The sequence below is a fragment of the Neofelis nebulosa genome, chromosome 2 (assembly GCF_028018385.1).
Source record: "Neofelis nebulosa isolate mNeoNeb1 chromosome 2, mNeoNeb1.pri, whole genome shotgun sequence".
Taxonomy (NCBI): Eukaryota; Metazoa; Chordata; class Mammalia; order Carnivora; family Felidae; genus Neofelis; species Neofelis nebulosa.
The window spans coordinates 166894104-166913893 of NC_080783.1; the positions used below are offsets into that span (position 1 = coordinate 166894104).

At 40.5% G+C, this 19790-nt stretch overlaps 2 protein-coding genes across 15 annotated transcripts in view; one reads left to right on the forward strand and one right to left on the reverse strand.

Moving 5' to 3' along the window:
• MIER1 (MIER1 transcriptional regulator) overlaps window positions 1-10993 on the reverse strand; it is a 60274-nt gene extending 49281 nt beyond the window's left edge. For 2 of the 14 annotated variants that reach the window (XR_009258073.1, XM_058717048.1), the window contains exons 1-3: window positions 10711-10993; window positions 9508-9608; window positions 6696-6769 (exon numbers count right to left, since the gene is read on the reverse strand). Coding sequence is in view for 12 of the 14 variants with exons in the window: in XM_058717048.1 (XP_058573031.1) it covers window positions 6696-6769; window positions 9508-9608; window positions 10711-10993 (458 nt within the window). In the remaining 2 variants the exon portion in view is untranslated. Of the gene's footprint in view, window positions 1-4628; window positions 5196-5235; window positions 5446-6695; window positions 6773-9507; window positions 9609-10220; window positions 10240-10393; window positions 10499-10710 lie in introns of those variants that run through there. The other 12 variants (XM_058717049.1, XM_058717046.1, XM_058717042.1 and 9 more) reach the window with 11 other exon arrangements.
• DNAI4 (dynein axonemal intermediate chain 4) overlaps window positions 10976-19790 on the forward strand; it is an 84044-nt gene continuing 75229 nt past the window's right edge. Inside the window, 2 exon segments of the mRNA XM_058717039.1 lie at window positions 10976-11034; window positions 11036-11143. Coding sequence (XP_058573022.1) covers window positions 10976-11034; window positions 11036-11143 — 167 coding nt within the window.

A 19790-nucleotide genomic window follows, 5' to 3' on the forward strand; every position in this document is an offset into this window, starting at 1 on the left:
AAGTTGCTAATACTTGTAACAAATATTAAATGCCTCAGATATCTTCAAATGTGTCTCCAGAACACAGTAATCTAGAATATAACCATTAAAAAAAAAAAGGTAAAAATGAAGTAATCAGATTCATATATTCCAGGCAATCAAAAGCATATTTTCAAATAAACATAACTGTCTGAACTAATTTCTCCCCTCAAACTAATTCCACCACCATTTCTTTGTTATCATCACCTACTTAACAATATAGACGCTGCTAACTAAATCAGAGGTTCTCAAGTGATGGGGATAGAAGCCAGGAAGGAGTTAGATGCCCCTCCTCCAGGTGGAGAAAGCAGGGGAACTGTGCTCACCATTTCTCTTCCTCCATACAAAACTAAGTCACTTAACTTTCCCCTGAAGAATTTGGGGGCATAAAAAAGATTAAGAAAGTCGTGTTGGTAAAACTAGCAAATTGACTACAGTAGTAATAACTCAGAGGATGAATTGCTATTATTAAGCACTAGGAATTCAGAAGCCTAGGTTCCACTCTTAATTGTGTCACAGCCTAACTGCACAACTTAGGACAAATTGCATCAACTCTGCTCAGTTTCATTTTCTCTAAGTAAGATTTAGATATCTTCTAGTTCAATTTCCTTTGAGATCTAAGTTCTTTACTTTTATTATAAACTGCTCAAAAGACCTAACACTACCAAGGAATACTTAGCTAAAGGGATGGGATATGTTTAACAGCCTCTTCTGAAAATTTTTTTTTAAATCTAGGACCTTTAGAAAAAAATCTCAATTTGCAAAAAGCTTTTTTGGGGGTGCTACTTTATGAATTTCCTATCTACACAAACATAATTTAACAGTCATTCTTTTTAAAAAAATTTTTTTTTTTTCAACATTTTTTATTTATTTTTGGGACAGAGAGAGACAGAGCATGAACGGGGGAGGGGCAGAGAGAGAGGGAGACACAGAATCGGAAACAGGCTCCAGGCTCCGAGCCATCGACCCAGAGCCTGACGCGGGGCTCGAACTCACGGACCGCGAGATCGTGACCTGGCTGAAGTCGGACGCTTAACCGACTGCGCCACCCAGGCGCCCCTAACAGTCATTCTTATAAGCCATAGAATAAGTCAAACAGAATGGGTCCCAGGTGATGACTGGTACTTGAACAGTTTTATCACTGCAATGAATTTTGAAATCATTTGCAAATCTTTTGAAACATACAGGGACTCAAGCTAACTTCAAGCAAGAAATTTCTATACAGGTGATTACTTTTCTATTTTTACTAATCAGTTTCTTATGGCAGTGTTTGTTTTCTTTTTTCTTTTTTTTTTTAATGTTTATTTTTAAGAGAGAGTGCAAGCAGTGGAGGGTCAAAGAGAGAGGGGGACAAAGGATCCAAAGTGGGTTTTGCATGAGCCCAATGTGGGGCTCAAACTCACGAACCAAGGCAGAAGATCATGACCTGAGCCAAAGTTGGACACTCAACTGACGGAGCCACCCAGGCATGCCAGTGTTTTATTTCTGATTTGAAAAACTGATTACTCTCCTGTAGAAAAATTCTCTAAAAGTAATCGACTTTTATATATCCTCCAACCAACCTTTTCTACCTTATCATGCACTTTATCACTCCTTCTGAATTAAACTTTATTAGATTCTCATACATTTATCCAGAGTCTTACTCTGGATAAATCCTAAATACACTCAAGTATAAACACTAAAAAGTTCATTACCACTATAGAGAATTATTTAAGGCCTAACACTACTGCAGTGAAACAAGTTTTGTTTAGAATAGAAATTAACACCATCAAGAAGAATGGTCAAGATGATCCTATTTCCTTAAAAAATGAAATCCAAATACACTAAAACCCACTAAGCAAGGAGTGTGTTTTCAAGAGAAATAAATGAAGATGTGACAGTGAATAAACAGATTACGTATTGGTTTTGAAAGGTTTAAATACTTAAAACTAATACAGAAAAGTAGGTTCATTAAAATCTTCTTCTCTTTATATGATAGCAATATGACCTAGGTGAAAAGATAGGTCTTACACTATGTTGTAGCTTTTTCCCCCCCTGGAAAAGAAAAGTCCCGTATGTGTTTACAAACCCTGAAATAACAGACAAATTGTTCATTCCCAAAGGTCCCTGTACCACATTCCTTATAAAACCCAAAGGATCAACTATTTCTTCCTCTTATTCTTTCTTTCTCGTTGCCTTTGTAAAACTGCAACTACCCTGTAATTTCCTTCCTTTAAGTGTAACTAGGAGAACCTCCTTTTAGAAGGTTGATAAGTAATTTTAAGGGATAAAAAGCAATGAAAAATATTACTAAAAACCTATTAAGAAAAAGAGTATGTGCCATTTCTTCTAAGCACATTAAATATGTTTTTAATGTTAGCACGATTTGAGGAACCATTAAACGCATACTTCCTACTTATAGACTGCCTAGGTGATCAGATCAAATATGAAAAAATTAGTATATTCTATTCACATCTAAATCAATTTGTATTCAAGAATTAAACACTTTTCTGGAAAAACAAGGTAAGGTCATTCTCCTATGTAGGAAATAACAACAACAACAACGAACTTAGAAGCATAATATTGACATTTTTCTCTGGAGACATGCTTCTTCAATAACCTGTTTTCCCCTCAGATTTATCAAATAAATGTATATTGTTGCTTTGCATTTTCTGTTATTTTACCAGTCAGCTTCAATGCTCAGGTCTACTTAACCAAAAGTGCAATAGCACATTTGATTTATTCTACCAGATGCTTTATACTGGCATCACAAAGAATGAATCTCCTGAGTGCCCATATAAAAATAAAAGCAAGCACTTCTCCATCTATGTTTTAAAAATAACTAATCTCTAAAATCATCCTAATTACTATAATATTGAAATCAGAACAATACAAACTAATTTTACTTTTCACCTCTTCACCTGTTTAGGTATTTTGTAGGACACAGATGAATGAAGGTTTCCCCATTCTTCTAAATTCACTAAAAACAAAACTATCCAACACTAAAAGATGAATTTTTTTTTTTTTAAAGATTTCAGGTCACTAAATAAATTCACTGAACACAAAGTTCAGGTTTACTCTTCTTGAAATTGAACCATCCATGCGTTCCTTACTGAACATGAGAATTCCATTCTCCAAGTTATGCAATTTTTAAGAAAACTAAAACTTGAAAATATTAGGAAATGATTAGTGACTCAAAATATTGCTTTTCCTCTTATGATACAACCATCTTTAATTTCTGAAACAAGAATATTAATATACTCCTATTTACATATTGAGTTTTCAGTGTGCTGGGCAATTAAAATTTCTGGGTGAAGCTTTCTAAACTTAAATTTCACTGTATTTTCAAAAACAAAGTTATTTTCCTTCAATAATAGCTTGCCTTAAAATAGGACTACAAAACTTAAAGCTTAAGTCATTGTGAGCAGCACCGTGAGGGAAGAAACCACATAACCTATTACAGTACACTGCTGCTTATCTAAGAGGCATTCACTGAAAGGGGGAATCCACTGAAGGCTATTTAACAAAATGTAGGTAAATCCAGCTACATACAACTCCTTCCCGAACTTACACATGAAAAAAGGAACACTTAAAAATCTTACCAGGACTAAAATTCCTTCAGCCCAGTGGAATGAACCCAGTCACATTTAAATGAAATACAAAGTACTAGGTTTTCTCCAACTCATGTGCCTTGAAATACAATTCTTTAACCACAAAGAACAAAAGAAATGGAAATAAATCTAAGATCTAAATTTAGTTTTAGATCAAAAGTATTAAATGTTTTTAAAAGATTACTAGCAGTGAAGACTCCTGCTACAGTGAATCTCCTCTTCCTTTAACAGCAAATACTCCACTACAAAAGTACAAAGCCAGTTTCCATAAGGAAAGCAGAAGGGGCAACCTAAGAGCAATTCCACAAAACAGCTAACTTTCAGGTCCCTCCACTCAACAGGTATATGAAAAAGCGTCCAAATTAATATTTTTCCATAATCTATATTTCAGTATCCCAAATTCAAAGTACTCATCTAACTCACCACTGACTTCATACAGCAATTAATGAAGACAAATATTGGGGACTGGATGGTAAGAAAATTTTTTTACCTATTCGTGAATTTGGGGATGTCTGAGCCCATGAAAACGGTAATTCACACAGAAGAAATGCCTTATCAATCATTTAGTGAGGCTCTCGCTCAAAGTAGACTTAAAACTCCAAATACTATCACTTCCTGAACTCTAGGGGGTAAGGAATAACGAATTTTTCCGAGGGTAAGGGGGGGAAAAAGTATTAAAAAAATCAAATGTTTAAAGGTTTAAATCAGAAACAAAAATTCAAATCTCCAGAGGCGTTAACACTAAGTTTCAATGAATCATAACAGTGGTTATTTGCCACGATTTGAGGCCCCAAAATATAAAACAATTACCACCGGGGAAAGGGGCCTTTGGTTAACTCGTTTACTGGAAAAAAAGGGGGGGGGGGAACCAACAAAAAAACCCTCCCATAAAAGGGGGAAAAAAAGACAATAATAGATAGCCTTGATAGGAAAGGGGGGGGGGGGAAATGCCTGGAAAGTGAAGAGGGGGAAAGGTAGAAAGCAACTCTTCCGAAACATAAAGAGAAAAAAAGGTTCTACCTTCGGGAGGAATGGAACTGTTCCGTAGATTCAGGGGGATTCCCCCAACCTAAAGGGCCGGATCGCGAAAGGCTACGTTTATTTCTCCACGCTCATCTTAGCTCCATGAGAAAAATGAGAGTTGAAGGCCATTCTGCCTTACGTTTTCCCCATCAACACGGACTGGATGTCAGTAGCAAACGGGTGGGGGTGACACGGAAGGGCGCAACAGCATCTCGGTGAAGGAGGGAAGAAACTTCGCAAGAAGAGGAAGCAGCAGCTCCTCTCTCTTGGCCCCTAGCACCGGCCGGCGAAGTTGCGCCACCGGCGCCCCTGCCTGGAGGGCGCCCACTCGCCCTCGCCCCTCTCCGCACGCACTACCACGCAGCACTCGACCCTTCAAACTGCCCCCGAAGTCCAACTACGCCTCCGCTTCCTCCTACCCCCGGACCCATCCCAACTAAGTTCCAAGGAAAGCTCCCGCCCAGAGCGCGGCCTGTTCCGGACAACAGGTGGGCAGTGGCGCCAGCAGGGCTGGGCCTCTCCTAGCCAGGCCCACTCCACTCCTCCCCGGCCAGGGCCCGGGGCGCCCGGCTCCGGGACGGGGAGGGGGAGCTCGCTCCCTTACCTCCGCCATATTTGCCGTACTGACGGGTCACATCTCCGCGGCGGCCGCAGCTGGGTCACGGCCAGAACCCGGATGTGAGAGTCGGCAACGGGACTCCAGCCGCCGCCGCCGTCTCTACCGCTCCCGCCGCCGCTGCCTCGGCGGGAACGCGCAGGAGCCGCCCGAGCGCGCCCACCACACCCCACTCCGCCCCCTCGCGGCGCCCCGGCCGAGCTGGACTGGAGGGAAAAAGCCTGAGCGCGCGCAGAGAAGAGGCGGGCGGGCGCGCGCGCGCGCGGCCCCGCGGAAGCCTTCCCCGGGAGGAGCGCGGAGGGGGCGGAGTCAAGGTGGGTGTGGGGGGTAGGTGGGCTTCTCCGCGCGGGGCGCCTCCCCTGCCCTTAGCAGATCCGCGACTCCAGCTGAAGGAGAGGGCTCTAAGGGACCAGAGAGGTCAAGGGAAAGTGCCCAGAAAACCGTGTCCAGCATTCACATCGCAGGGGAAAAGATACGTTACATTCTACATGTAGGCCTTTTTCGAAGAGCATTTGCTGAAAACGGATGTTGCTGTGATGCAACAACGGCAAAGGCACAAAGTAGTGCGCTTTGAAAGCGGTTGTCTCTTGATAAGTATTTCTCTCTCCGTTGATTCCCGACGGGAAATGTAAAATCCCACATCCCCAAACCTTAGAGGTCAGAGATTAAGGGACTGTGGATAGGTAGTCTGCCATCCTCACATCTCATCTGCTTTTCCTCACACGCTTCCTGAGATGCCAGGAGCAACATAATTGTGCAATGTTTGAATTTTGCACAACTGGAGAAAATTTCAAAATGCGAAATACTGAAAAGCTGCTCTTTGATAGATATAAATAATCTCCGACTTGACTGCAGAGAGGGAAAACCTGCTTATTTGCAATGCCTGAAATGCCTACAGTTTGAAAGTTTATTTTAAAATACTGGCCTAGAACTGCCAATTGGCCTTGAAACCAATTCTAATGACTGCAGGGTCAATGACTGCAAAATAACAAACATGTTTCACTTCCATTACTAACGCAGATACTGGCTAATACAAAGGTGATATTAAAACATGCACTAACACATTTTACTAAACCAGGAGTTGAAGTCTTAATTTCAAAAAGCCCGTTTTCCCTCAAATGTTCAAGGGTTTTTAATGCAATTTCAAAAAATGATTGCCCATATCAACCAGTTCAGTATAAAAAGTCATTCCTCCCAAATGTGATGCCAGCACTATAATATACTGCATAAATGTGCACATACACAGTTTTTCTTTTATACTTCACTTACAGTGCAACATGGGCTGTTTGCTTAAATTTGTATTCCCTTAACAGTCTAGACTCTATTAACCAGTTTCCTTTTTCCAAAGACTCAACATTAACTTGAAATTCTTATGTCCAATAATAATTTGTGCATGAATAACTTGTGCATTTATAGGTATATGAAGCTGCTAAGCGAAAGGACATTACCTGGTAATTTGACAGGAAAAGAGTCCACAGACAGTCTGTAAACCAATTAAACATAAACATCTGATGCACATTTTCTACTGAAAGAAAAGCAAGGGAAAGAAGAGAAAGGAAAACTTTAAGGTTCCCAAATCTACAAACAATTTTTACTGTACAGTATTTTCATTTTATTTTTTTTAGAATACTTATACAAAAGTGTTTTTCAGGATTCCTTGGGGGAATAAATATTTTAGCACAGGTATATAGAAGTACACTACTGAATTACCTTAGTCCTTTTGACTCAAAATAAAAGTCATTTTTTGAAAAGTCAGTTCGTGTTTAAATAGTTTTCACTTTGAGACACTTGATGGAAACAGCTGAAGGCAAAGAACAACTGATGTGCACAGACCTGAGGTGGGTAAAGACAGAAATCAGGGGCCCAGAGGTAGAAACTCAGGCTTTATAATACCATAGGGATAAAGGAGTGTTTTCCATTTAAATACCAAAGTTAATATATGAAATTTAGCTGGTTTACAAGAAGAAAAATTTTTAAAAAGTGTTGTCAAAATGCAAAGTACAGGAATAACTTGCTTAAGTCCATTTAGTCTTTGATTCTTCAGTTCAACCTCAAAAAAAAAATCCCAATTGTGATTAAAAAGCTGGGGATCATGGTCCCTTATGCTACTGAAATTGTCAGGAAAATCTGAAATGGTCAGGAAAATCCCATCTAGGAGATATCTGAATGGATATCCCCCTCTTATTGATAAATGACTTTTAAGTTTATTAATAATGTGTATCATTTTTACTAATTATAAGTGGCATTATCGTTTAGGGGAAAAATTCTCTCTACATTTTTCTCCTTCCCTTTTTAAAAAAATGTGAATTCAGTGATTTTATTTTTTTTTTTTTAGGTTCAGATATTCTAAAGATAAAAAGAAATGCCTGCAACATTATAAGTCATTTGTAACACATTACTCCTGAATTCAGCATGGTTTTACTCCCATTTTATTCTTGTGATACACTTATCTTTCAAAATTTTAGGAACCACCTTGAGGAAAACAAAGTCTTTCTCAAAAACTCTTGCTTACCTCCTCAGTAACAAATATGTAAAAATTAACTTTTCATTAGCCACAGAATCTTAGTGTCTTTAGTCAATTTCTACCCTGTCCAGGTAGGAATCTCTCATTATGTCTCCCCACTACCAGGCTTTTCTGCCTATGCTAAAACACCTCCAATGACTGATGAAGACACTGCTCTTTTCAGACAAAGCTCTATGTTTGGAACATTGTTTTATTAAACCAGAATCTATCTCCTAGTTACTTCCATTCATTTCCCTGAGTTTTTCAGCACTTCGGATTAATTCAATAGATGTCTTCTTTGTATTTAAGTGCAAGCAATCAATATTTATACTTGGAATAACAAAATATAAGTCTTCAATGCCTACTGATACTAGAAGAGCTAAAAACAAGACATGACAGAGTTAAAAGTATGAGAATATTCACTAATACCTATGAGCTGTTTAAAATCATTACAGTTTATATTACGTGTTAATGTGATGTCCAAAATGATAGCTCTGTTACATCATGTAGTAAAATGTTTAAAGTTAAGCTAAAAAGTGTGGTTAATTCCAATTTTAGGTGAGGTTTGTGGCTAATGTCCCAAAACAAAAAAAAAATCTCTATACAAAGCCTGAATAAATGCCTCTTTAGCTCCCATTCCCCACCTACAAGCTTCATTATTTTCAGGCAAACTAACATTAACTTTCACCACGTTGAAACTTCTCAAAACTGTTATTATATTGGGAAATTATTTTTAAACAATTTACTGAATACTCCATTAAAAAGTTATTAAACATTTTTTATAGAAGTTATAATACACACACACACACACACACACACACACACACGCACACACGGGAACCCTTCAGTTAGTATTCTCCTTTAACAAAAGCATTTTAAGGTCACAATTTTACTTCAACCAGTACCTTAAACTGACCAATAAATAAACGTCTCTGGCAATTTACCTATACCTATGAAATATAACCTGTTATTCAGTACCAATACCTGATGCAAATGTAAGTACTATATATCCATACTACATAAACAAAATGTTATGCAACTCAGGTACCTTTCAAAATGCTCCAAGAAAATATCTGTAACAGTTTACTCTAGAGGTGTTTGAATGAAACAGATGAATGCAGCGCATTCAAAACGCTAACAACAAATTCTCTACCTAACAATTTTCAGAGTCCATGAGTCCCTTTTGAGATTATTTGGTAAACTATTTACTAAAATTTTTATTTAAAAGTGACAACCTACACATTATGTGCAGGTAAAAATTTATGGATAGCTACCAGTTTGGTTGAAAATACCTAAATATCAAAAAACTTAAAATGACATTTTAGATAAATTGAGAGTTTACCTTTACTTTAGTAGGCAGAATGCGGGTTACAAAGCAGTAATGCATTACATTCGGAAGCCCCACAGCTATGCAAGAATCAGCATCATCTTTTTGTTAGTTTGGTTTTTATTATTAACCCCGCCTCAAAACACTTACATAGCCTTTTGGTTCTTCAAAGGACAGTCTTGTTTTTTTTCACAATTTTTACACAGTTTTACCGGGCGACCCCTTTTATCAGATTATCACAAACTGATTTTTTTCTTAATAGTCCTAATATTGTCGACATGTTATTTTTATCTCACCCAAACTCTGGAAATTATTGGCCCATCATCAGTTCTCAAACACTGGAATATACAGGAAGAGTAATGTAATATTTATATTACTTGAGGGAGTTTGGATTTTCCCTCCCTTAATATCCAAGTGTGCCCCTGCCTACCAGCATCACATCCGTCTTGTCTGCATTGAACCTCAACCAGTTGGTTCTTAACCACGTCCGAAACTCAGCCAGGCACTGGGAGAATCGAGCCACCACACCATCTGGATCAAAGGAAAGAGAGCCTCAGTAGTAATGAGACCAGAGATGATGATACCGCAAGCTCACCATGTCTCTAATTCTCAACCTCTCATTTTTAAAAAGATGGCCAAGAATTAGGACAAGGATCCCATGACAATTTTAGGAAAACATTAATGGGCCTTGGGTCATGCCATTTGTAAAGAAATAAAAGCGACCCAATAAATAGGTCGCCTCATTCCATCCATGATTGAAGAAAGAAGGTTCGTTCAGTCAACTCCACGTCATCTGGGCTAAGCGGCCCCAGTAGACGGGTGAGTCTGTAACTGCACAAGCTTTTCTGCAAAATTAAGAATTTTAGCGTTGGAGGAAGCTTTAACGATAACTGGGGCCCAGAGAAGGGTAGTGACTCGCCCAAGGTCACACAGCAAACGAGGACCAGAAATGGGCTCCCAGCCAGGGATCTTTCCAAGAAAAGCTGTAAAAACAAGGCCATTTCAAGGAGGGGGAGGCATCTGTCCCCAGGGATCTTCCCATCGGGCAGGAGAACCTCGTTCTTTCATATTAATGCCCTCTTCAGTCTTCCTGTCCTCCCTCATTCCCTTCAAAAAGGGCGGCTTGCCCAGGACCCTGCTCACCACGGGGACTGCAGTGCGAGCAGAAGCCTCCCAAGGGAGGGCTGGGACCGAACCCGGATCTACAGGGGAAAAGAGGCGGAGCCACAGGGGGATGGTCAGCTTAGCCCCACCCCGACCGAATTCGGGAGCCGACAGGAGAAAGGGGCGAAGCGAACTGCGCGAGACGAACTCACACCGCAGCGGATTCCCAGCGCACCGCGGCCGCCGGGGAAGATCCGCGCCGCCGCCACCGCCAAAGCAAAAGACCGGGCTAGGACGGGGTGCGCTGTGGAGGAGAGCTGCGCATGCGCCCAGAGGGGCGACGCACTCGGGGAGGGGAAGCGGGCCGGGCGCGTTCTCTCTCAGCCCCTCCCCGGAAGTTAAGGGTCTTCCGGGCGGTACTCTACGGTGGGGGAGGGGAAGGAGAGAAAGGGGACCGAGGACACTTTAGGAGCCCCTCATCCCAATCAGGACTAGGAGAGGAGAGATGGTTTATGGAGGCTGCACTTACAGCCGCTGCCGCTGCTGCCGCCGCCACCTTCACTGCTGCCGCCACCGCCTGAAGAAGCCCCATCCATCCGCCTGCAGCCGGGGAGACTCAGAACCTGGGAGGGGCCTGGGGCCCGGGCCGCCCGCCTCCTTTTTCTAGTCGTCGTCCGGGGCTTCCTCTTGCTCCACCAACCCTCTGCCCTCCCCTCCGCCTCCGCCCTCCTCCTCGGTCTCCAGCCGCCAGCCAACCGCGCGGCCGCTTGTTGAGCCAGGGTTCCTCCGTCTCCATGACGCCCGGCAAACATTCCCGAGCCTCAGCCAGAGCCGCTAACGCCGAGGGTTGGGGTACAGGGACTCCAGAAGCAGCCAGGGAAGTGGTGGCCCACCACTCCACAGCCTGTCGCAACCATGCCTATCTCTCCAGCAAACAGCCGCAAGCAACAGAACCTCTGGTTGTAAGTTCCGGCGCTAATCTTCCTGGGTCTCGGAGGAAGCCCCTTTAGATCCAGTCTCTTAGTGCGTCTGGGTGCAGTCATCCCTCGAAGCTCTCATACCGCAGTATCGCCTTCCGTGGCCTAGTACAGCCTTTTTGAACCCCCTACTGCTGTGCTTGCTCTACGGGAAAGACCTACTTTGTTTAGAACCGCTCCTCCTCGTAGCATTCCTGGGGTGGTTTTTCCGGTCTGCCGGGTCAAGCTTGTTGCCCCCATTCAATCCTCAGCTTCAGTGAGCCAGAGGACTGAACTTTACTAATGCTCTGTCGTCGAAGTTTTTTCCTGCCTCCTCATGCTATCGTGCTTTTAAAACCCATTCCTGCTAATGTTCTGCCATTTCTGCAACACTTGAACGAGAGGTTGGAGAAGAGCACACAACTCTGTGGACTTGTTTCGCTTACAACTTCAAATGGTTCTTTAGTGCTGCCCAGCAGTTGCACTAAAGTTTTCTGATTCATCCGTTCATTCTCCCACACTTCCGGACCACTTTTGTTCTCTTCTCAGACCTTCAGCATCTCTACTCCAATCTCCACTAGCTCAGCTAATCTTTCTTTAATAGAACTTGTTGAAAGTTCTTGGGGGAGATCCTTACATTCTCTCCAGAATATGGTTCTCAGGGTCTTTTTTCCATTCCACCACAACACCAAAATAGTTTGCGTGAAGGTCAGCAATAGGCGTGCATCCAAATGCAATGGCCATTCCTCAGTTTCTTCTTAACCCTCCTACTTCTCAAGTTTTGAATCACTTCGTTTGGTTTCTTGGACACCAGCCCTCCCTAGTTCTCTCTTTGGTTTATGGCTACTTGTTTTCAAATTGCTTTGCTGGTGGTAACTTTTCTTCTTTTCCATATCTAAATACTGGAGTGTTGCTGGGGTCAGTTTTTAAACACCTTTTTTTTCACTATTGCGTTATGCTTTAAAAATCACCTATATACTAATGACTCACAAGTTTATATTTCTAGCCAGCACCTCTTCCAAAATCCAGACTTTAAGAAAATCAATATCTGCACTTAGAAGTTAATAGGCATCTCCAAATTTATATGCAAAACTAATCTCCCCCAACCCCTTATATACTTTGCAGTCTTTGACATTTCAGTAAATGAGAGTTTCCACTCTTCCAATTACACAATAAACAACCTTGGAGTTTCCCTTGACTTCATTAATGCCCCACTCCATCAGCAGATTCTATCATTTCTACCTGCAAAATAAATCGAGACTACCTCCCTAATGTAAGTCCCTGTCACATCACAGTAACCACCTAAATGGCCTTCTAATACCCCAAACTTAGTAATCACTGTGGCTCTTCTCAAAACCCTCCAGTTTTTCCATGTGAGTAAAAAGCTCATGTCATTACAGACCCACAGGATCTCACCTTGGACCCTTTCCTTTGGCTCATTGTTTCACAACAATGTAAGGCACATTATTTTCCCATTTCAAGGCTTATGCATTTGCTGTTCTTTGGTATATTGCACCCCCAGTTAGTCTCATGACTCACATTTCCTTCACACGTCACCTTAACAAAAAATCCTTCTCAGGGTGCCTGGATGGCTCAGTCAGTTAAGCGTCTGACTTTTGATTTCAGCTCAGGTCATGATCTCATGGTTCATGAGTTCCAGCCACAAGAGGTTTCTCTCTTGCGCTCTCTCTCCCCTTCTCCCTCTCTCCTGCCCCTCCCCCACTTATGTGCACGTTCTCTCTCTCAAAACTAAAACATATTTTTTTAATCCACCCGTCATAAAATAATAAAACTTATCCCTCCTTGGTATATGATACACTTTTTCATTATTCTGTCTTCACCCAAATTGTCGAACTCCATGGGGCAGGCATTTTTGTTTTGTTCACTGCTATTGCCTTCAATGAAGAAGGCACTCAATAAGTATTTGCTGACTAAACCTAATATTGATTACTGCTCATCCTGTCTGATTTTTGTTTTACTTGTAGGTATGGAAATCTGAAAGTAAAATTGTGTTGAATTCATGTGAATTTTTTTTTTTTTTAAATTTTTTTTTTTTCAACATTTTTTATTTATTTTTGGGACAGAGAGAGACAGAGCATGAACGGGGGAGGGGCAGAGAGAGAGGGAGACACAGAATCGGAAACAGGCTCCAGGCTCCGAGCCATCAGCCCAGAGCCTGACGCGGGGCTCGAACTCACGGACCGCGAGATCGTGACCTGGCTGAAGTCGGACGCTTAACCGACTGCGCCACCCAGGCGCCCCATGTGAATTTTTTTTAAAAAGTCTTGTAACTCTCATAGTAGCTTAGAGGATTAGAAAATTCTCTTGGCAATTTCTTACATAATGACAAATTCGTAAGAGATTACCTATTAAGGAAAGAATCAGGTGGGAGATGGGAAGTAGTATAATCTTCATTTTTTGAGATAGCCAGGTTACCCAATTAAAGCAAAATTTCATAGACTTTAAAGTTTACAACCATTGGTTTGACCAGTAACCAGTGTTATTTCTCATCTTTCTCCTTTTAGGACTTAATCCTGAACTTGAAAAGAATCTCATAAAACATGTATTTACCAATTTTCCATTTTCTCACTCCAGTTTTTCCTATATTAGATCTTTTCTATTAGCTTAGCAATATGAGCGATCTCCTTTCATGGTAAAAACAACCACTCTTTCTTCAATGCTTTTATCCCACTTCTCTGCCTAGTTCCTCCATTCTCCTTTCTTACATGTTCATTCATTTCCTTTTGATTCTTTCTTAGAGTTTTCATGTTATCCACTTTTTCTATTAGAGTCCTCAGCATATTTTTTTAAGTATATTTGTTTATTTTGACAGAGAGAGAATCCCAAGCAGGAAGAGAATCCCAAGCAGGCTCCATGCTGTCAGCATAGAGCTCGTTGTGGGGCTCAATCCCACAAACTGTGAGATCATTACCTGAGCCAAAATCAAGAGTTGGACCCTTAACCGACTGAGCTACCCAGGTGCCCCTAGAGTCCTTAGCATATTAATCATAATTATTTTAAATTCCTATTCTTGACAATTCTGAAATCTCTGCCATATCTTAGTCTGGCTGTAATGCTTGCTCTGTTTTTTCAGACTGTTCTTTGTCCCTTTGATATGCTTTGTAATTTTTTGTTGAAAGCGAACATGTTGCATCAGGTAATATGAACTGAGGAAAATAAGCCTTTAATGTGAGATTTTGTGTTTATCTGACTGGAAATTGGGCTGTGTGGTGGGTTTTTGAGGCTTCAATTTCCTCTGGTGTCCTTGTGTTTGTCTCCTCTGTTTTTTAGGTTTCCCTAGAGACTCCTTCATAGAGTCTGAGCCTTGCATTTCTTCCCATTCCAGTCCCCTGTTACTGTACAGGCGACCTCTTGGTGTGGTGATAAGATGTTGGGGGGAGAGGAAGTGTTCTATAATCCTATGATTAGTCTTAGTCTTTTAGTGGGCGTTTGTCCCTTCAGCGTGACCTTCATAAGTGTTTCTCAGATTTTTTTTCCTTAGGTGGAACAAGAAGTCTAGAGGGTCTTGGAGTTGTGTATTTCTTCCCCCCCACATTGGTTAGGCTCTGATAAAATAGTTTTCCTTGAGGGCAGGCCTTTGTTAAGGAAAACTGAACGTTCTGAGTATATTTTAGAATAGTTATGCCCTATCTCCCTGCTGAAATTATTAGGGAGTTTTTCTCTGATCATCCCAAGAGCCCGATGAGTCTCATGGTGGGCCTCCGTGTGAGGCTGGGCCCTCAGGAATTTTTACCTTTCAAATTAGTCTACACTCAGTCTCCAGCAATTAGTCAGTTATCCTTTAAGTTTTCCTACCATTTGCTGGCCCTAGTTGCAAAGTTTCTACTCTCAGTAAATTGTGATTCTCTGTTTTCTCCTGCCTGTCCAACTTTCAGGCCAGTGGTTTGCCTATAAACTAAATGATGGATCTGAAAAACCTGTTGATTTTCAGTTTGTTAAGCTTTTTTCTTGTTATAAAAACAAGATTGATGACTTTTGTGGTCTTTACATGTTGGACCAGAACATCTATGTTCACTTTTCAACCCTTGCAATCTGTCGTCTCCATTTCTGTACAGAAACTATTCAAAGGTCAATAATGAGTTACGTAAAGGTTTCAAAAGTCACCAAATTCAATGGGCTTTCTTAACTTCTACCTCTCTGCAGCATCTGACAGTGTTGATCTTCCTCAATAAATTTAAGTTATCCCTGAACTTTACTGGTTCAAATACCTCTTTTCTAATTTCTTTTACTATCTCCAGTTTCTCCCCTTGGTTCTATTACCTTCTTTTTATGCCTTTAGGTTTTTATTTTGGGACTCAGTTCATTTCTTATCATCTCTGTACAGAGATTCTCAAATCTGAATCTCCAGCTTTCACTTCTATTCCTTAAAATTCACTTTACTCTTGCATTTTTAACTGCTACCAGACGGCTCCATCAGATATCACTGATATCTAATATGAACATGTCTACAATTTAACTTCTTATTGTGTTTTAGAAGTGAAGAGTAATTTAGGGGCACCTGGGTGATTCAGTCGGTTAAGTATCTGACTTCAGCTTAGGTCATGATCTTGCAGTCTGTGATTTTGAGCCCTGCATCGGGCTCTGTGCTGACAGCTCAGAGCCTGGAGCCTGCTTCAGATTCTGTGTCTCCCTCTCTCTCTGCCCCTCCCCCGCTCACACTCTGTCTCTCTGTGTCTCAAAAATAATAAATAAATATTAAAAAAAAAGAAGTGAAGACTAATTTAATCATCACCTTAACTCAGTGAGATAGGTACTATTATTAACCTTAATTTACAAATAAACAGATTAATAGCCTCTGAATTATTGGATGAGTTTGAGCATTTAAATTGACCTTTGAGGGGAGCCTGGGTGGCTCAGTTGGTTAAGCGTCCGACTTCGGCTCAGGTCATGATCTCACGGTCCATGAGTTCGAGCCCCACGTCGGGCTCTGTGCTGACTGCTCAGAGCCTGGAACCTGTTTCAGATTCTGTGTCTCCCTCTCTCTGACCCTCCCCCGTTCATGTTCTGTCTCTCTCTGTCTCAAAAATAAATAAACGTTAAAAAAAAAATTTAAATTGACCTTTGAGTTTTAGTTTTCTTATTTGTAAAACATGACTATTAAATATCTTACAAGTTATTATAAGAATTGAACTAAAGAATATAGATGGAAGTTCTTTGAAATTTAAAATTTAAGTAGTATTGTTATTATCTGTTACCAATTCTGATCAGTTCTGTATCTGCTGTCTTTTAAGGATGCCTGAGTTATGTTTTAATCAGGTATGTAAGACACTTTGACAGGGAAATAACTATTATGAGGGGAGAAATTTTTTTAAATACTCATGGATCCCTAGAAACAGGATACATGGCATGCCATGCCACACAGGGGACCACATGGGAAAGCACAAGAGCCAGTCTGGAGGTAGAACAAGCAAGAAGAAATATGGGCACGAACCTTTATTGTGGTTTCTGTGGGAAGAACAGACAAAGCAGAATAAGCAGGTTTACAATGAGCTCATTTAAATAATTTCAGACGGTTCTGGTTATAGGGGCTATCTTTAATTGTCTGATTCCTGTCCCAAGGGTGATTAGGGCAGGTGGATAGTGGCCCAGAGAATGAGATCTCCGTGACAGCCTGATAAAGGTTGTTAAGGGTTTAGGCTCTGGATTGGTTGGTTTCTATAAGGGTGCTTATAAATGAGCCCTTACTGTGTATAGGCATCCATTAGCCTTGGGAGGGGCATTCCCTCCAGGATGAACAAGTTCTTAGATGTCAAAGCATGAAAATGCAAAGATAAAAAGACATGCTTAATACATGGTATGTGTTGTATTTGTTTTATTTCTACATCTGCCACCTGTGTTAAACCTTGATTACTTCTCACTTGGACTATTCCCATAGCATCTTAACTAATGATCTTACTTATAGTATGTGCTGCATACAGCTAAATTTTTCTGAAGCATAGTTTAAGTCACTTTACTCTTATGCTTAAAAACCTTCGAAGACACTCTCTTGCTTGTGTAAAAAATCCCAGACTTAGCCTGGCTGTTTTACTTTTATAAAGGTTAACTTTGTTTTCCTTCATATATTTAATTGAATCATTTAAGATTCCCTGTATATACCACATGCTTTTCTACCTTCATTGTTCACAAAGATTTTTCCTCAGGGTGCATTTTTCATCTTACTCCAATGCCTTTGTCCCCCTTCACCTCCACCCACACCAAACACAAACACACATTTATATGCACACCCCAAGTATGTCTTTGGAATCCCACTTAACAATTCAAGACCTAACTCAGATGTCACTCATAATTTCTCTGTTCAAACCTCTCAGCCAAAGTCATCTTAATACAACTCTCATTTCATCTTCTGTGTACTTCTTTTGAGGCAAATACAATTTTGTACTTGCATTATAATCATATACACGTTTTATTTCTTTTATTAGACTATAAGTTCCTTAGGGTCTATATCTGATTCATATTGTATCTTTGCCAGTGTTTAGCACAGGGCCTTATGTATAGCAAGTGTTCTATAAATAACTAGAATGAATGGAAGAAATTTATTTGGTTTAGGTTGGAATTACCATCATTTCAAGAATGAAATCCTGTCATTTGCAGCAACGTGGATAGAACTGGAGGGTATTATGCTAAGTGAAATAAGTCAGAGAAAGATACATATCATATGTTTTTACTCATGTGGAACTTGAGAAAGTTAACAGAAGACCATGGGAGAAGAGAAGGAGAAAAAATAGTTACAGAAAGGGAGGGAGGCAAACCATGAGACCCTTAAATACAGAGAACAAACAGGGTTGATGGGGTGGGGGAGGAGGGCGGGAAAGGGGAAAATGGGTGATGGCTATTGATGAGGGCACTTGAGATGAGCACTGGGTGTTTTATGGTTGTATGTAAGCGGTGAATCACGGGAATCTACCCCCAAAACCAAGAGCACACTGTATACATTGTATGTTAGCCAACTTGACAATAAATTATATTAAAAAAAAATTACCATCATCCCATTAAACTAAGAAGGGGCTAAAACAGAAACTTTTTCACAAGCCACACCTACTTTTATTTTTGTGGTTATTTCATAGTGAGATTTGTGTATATGTAGTATGTTTTAAATGTCATTTGCCTCTGTTTACATGGAAGTGATCATCAGGAGTTCTTTCTACAGATACCAATTGAATGCCTTATATTTTTCAGTTATTGCCCTACATAATGAAGTTACAGGAGTCAAAACAAACTAGGTACCTGCTTCAGGAAACTCCAGAATGTGCAGCTGTACATAACCATTTGTATTATGACTCTATTTTCAGGTGTAGTGGCTTTCAAAGTGGTTACCTCTTCCCGAAACCTCAAAGTGGTTATCTTCTCTAATTTGCCTCTATTGAAATATCTATTTTCTAATGTAGTTAGAGACATACCACAGATTTTTTTAAGTGTTTATTTTTCAGAGAGAGAAAGTACGCATGTGCGTGCAAGCAGGGGATGCGTAGAGCGAGAGAGGGGGACAGAGGATCCAATGCAGGATCCATGCTGATAGCAGAATGCCAGATGTGGGGCTTGAACTCACAAACCATGAGACCATGACCTGAGGTGAAGTTGGACCCTTAAACCAACTGAGCCACCCAGGTGCCCCTATACCATAAATTTCTAACATAATTGGCTACAGGTACTTCTTTTAATTTCTTTCAAAAAGTGGTCTGTATTTTCTGATTGCCTATCTATCAGGCAGACTGCTAATAGCTGGACCTGAAATTGTGGACATGATAAACACGGTTCCTTCCCATAAAACTTAGAATGTGGAGATTTGGGGGGTCACTGATAATGCTCTCATAAGATCCCAGTGACTACCTAATTGATAGATATAACATCATTCACTAATTCCTTTCTATTGGGGTCCTATGGGGAATAAAAGAGGAAGAACTGATTTATGAGTAAGTGTGATATTTCATTATGCGTCTATTGAGTTTGAGATGTCTTATAGATATTTAGCTAGAGTCACCCAGTAGGCTGGTAAACATCTGAGTATGAAGATTGAATGTTTTGAGTTAGATATAATGATTTATTCAACAAATATTTATTAAGCAGCTACTGTGTGTTGAGTACTATTGTAGGCATTAGGGATATAGCAGGGAACAAAACAGACCCAAATTTAAAAAAAAAAATTTTTTTTAATTTTTTTATATGAAATTTATTGTCAAATTGGTTTCCATACAACACCCAGTGCTCATCCCAACAGAAGCCCTCCTCAATGCCCATCACCCACTTTCCCCTCCCACCCCCCATCAACCCTCAGTTTAGTCTCAGTTTTTAAGAGTCTCTTATGGTTTGGCTCTCTCCCTAACTCTTTTTTTTCCTTCCCTTCCCCCTCCCCCATGATCTTCTGTTAAGTTTCACAGGATCCACATAAGAGAAAACATATGGTATCTCTCTCTGTATGACTTATTTCACTTAGCATAACACTCTCCAGTTCCATCCACATTGCTACAAAAGGCCATATTTCATTCTTTCTCATTGCCAAGTAGTATTCCATTGTGTATATAAAACACAATTTATCCATTCATAGGCTCTTCCCATAATTTGGCTATTGTTGAAAGTGCTGCTATAAACATTGGGGTACAAGTGCCCCTATGCATCAGCACTCCTGTAGCCCTTG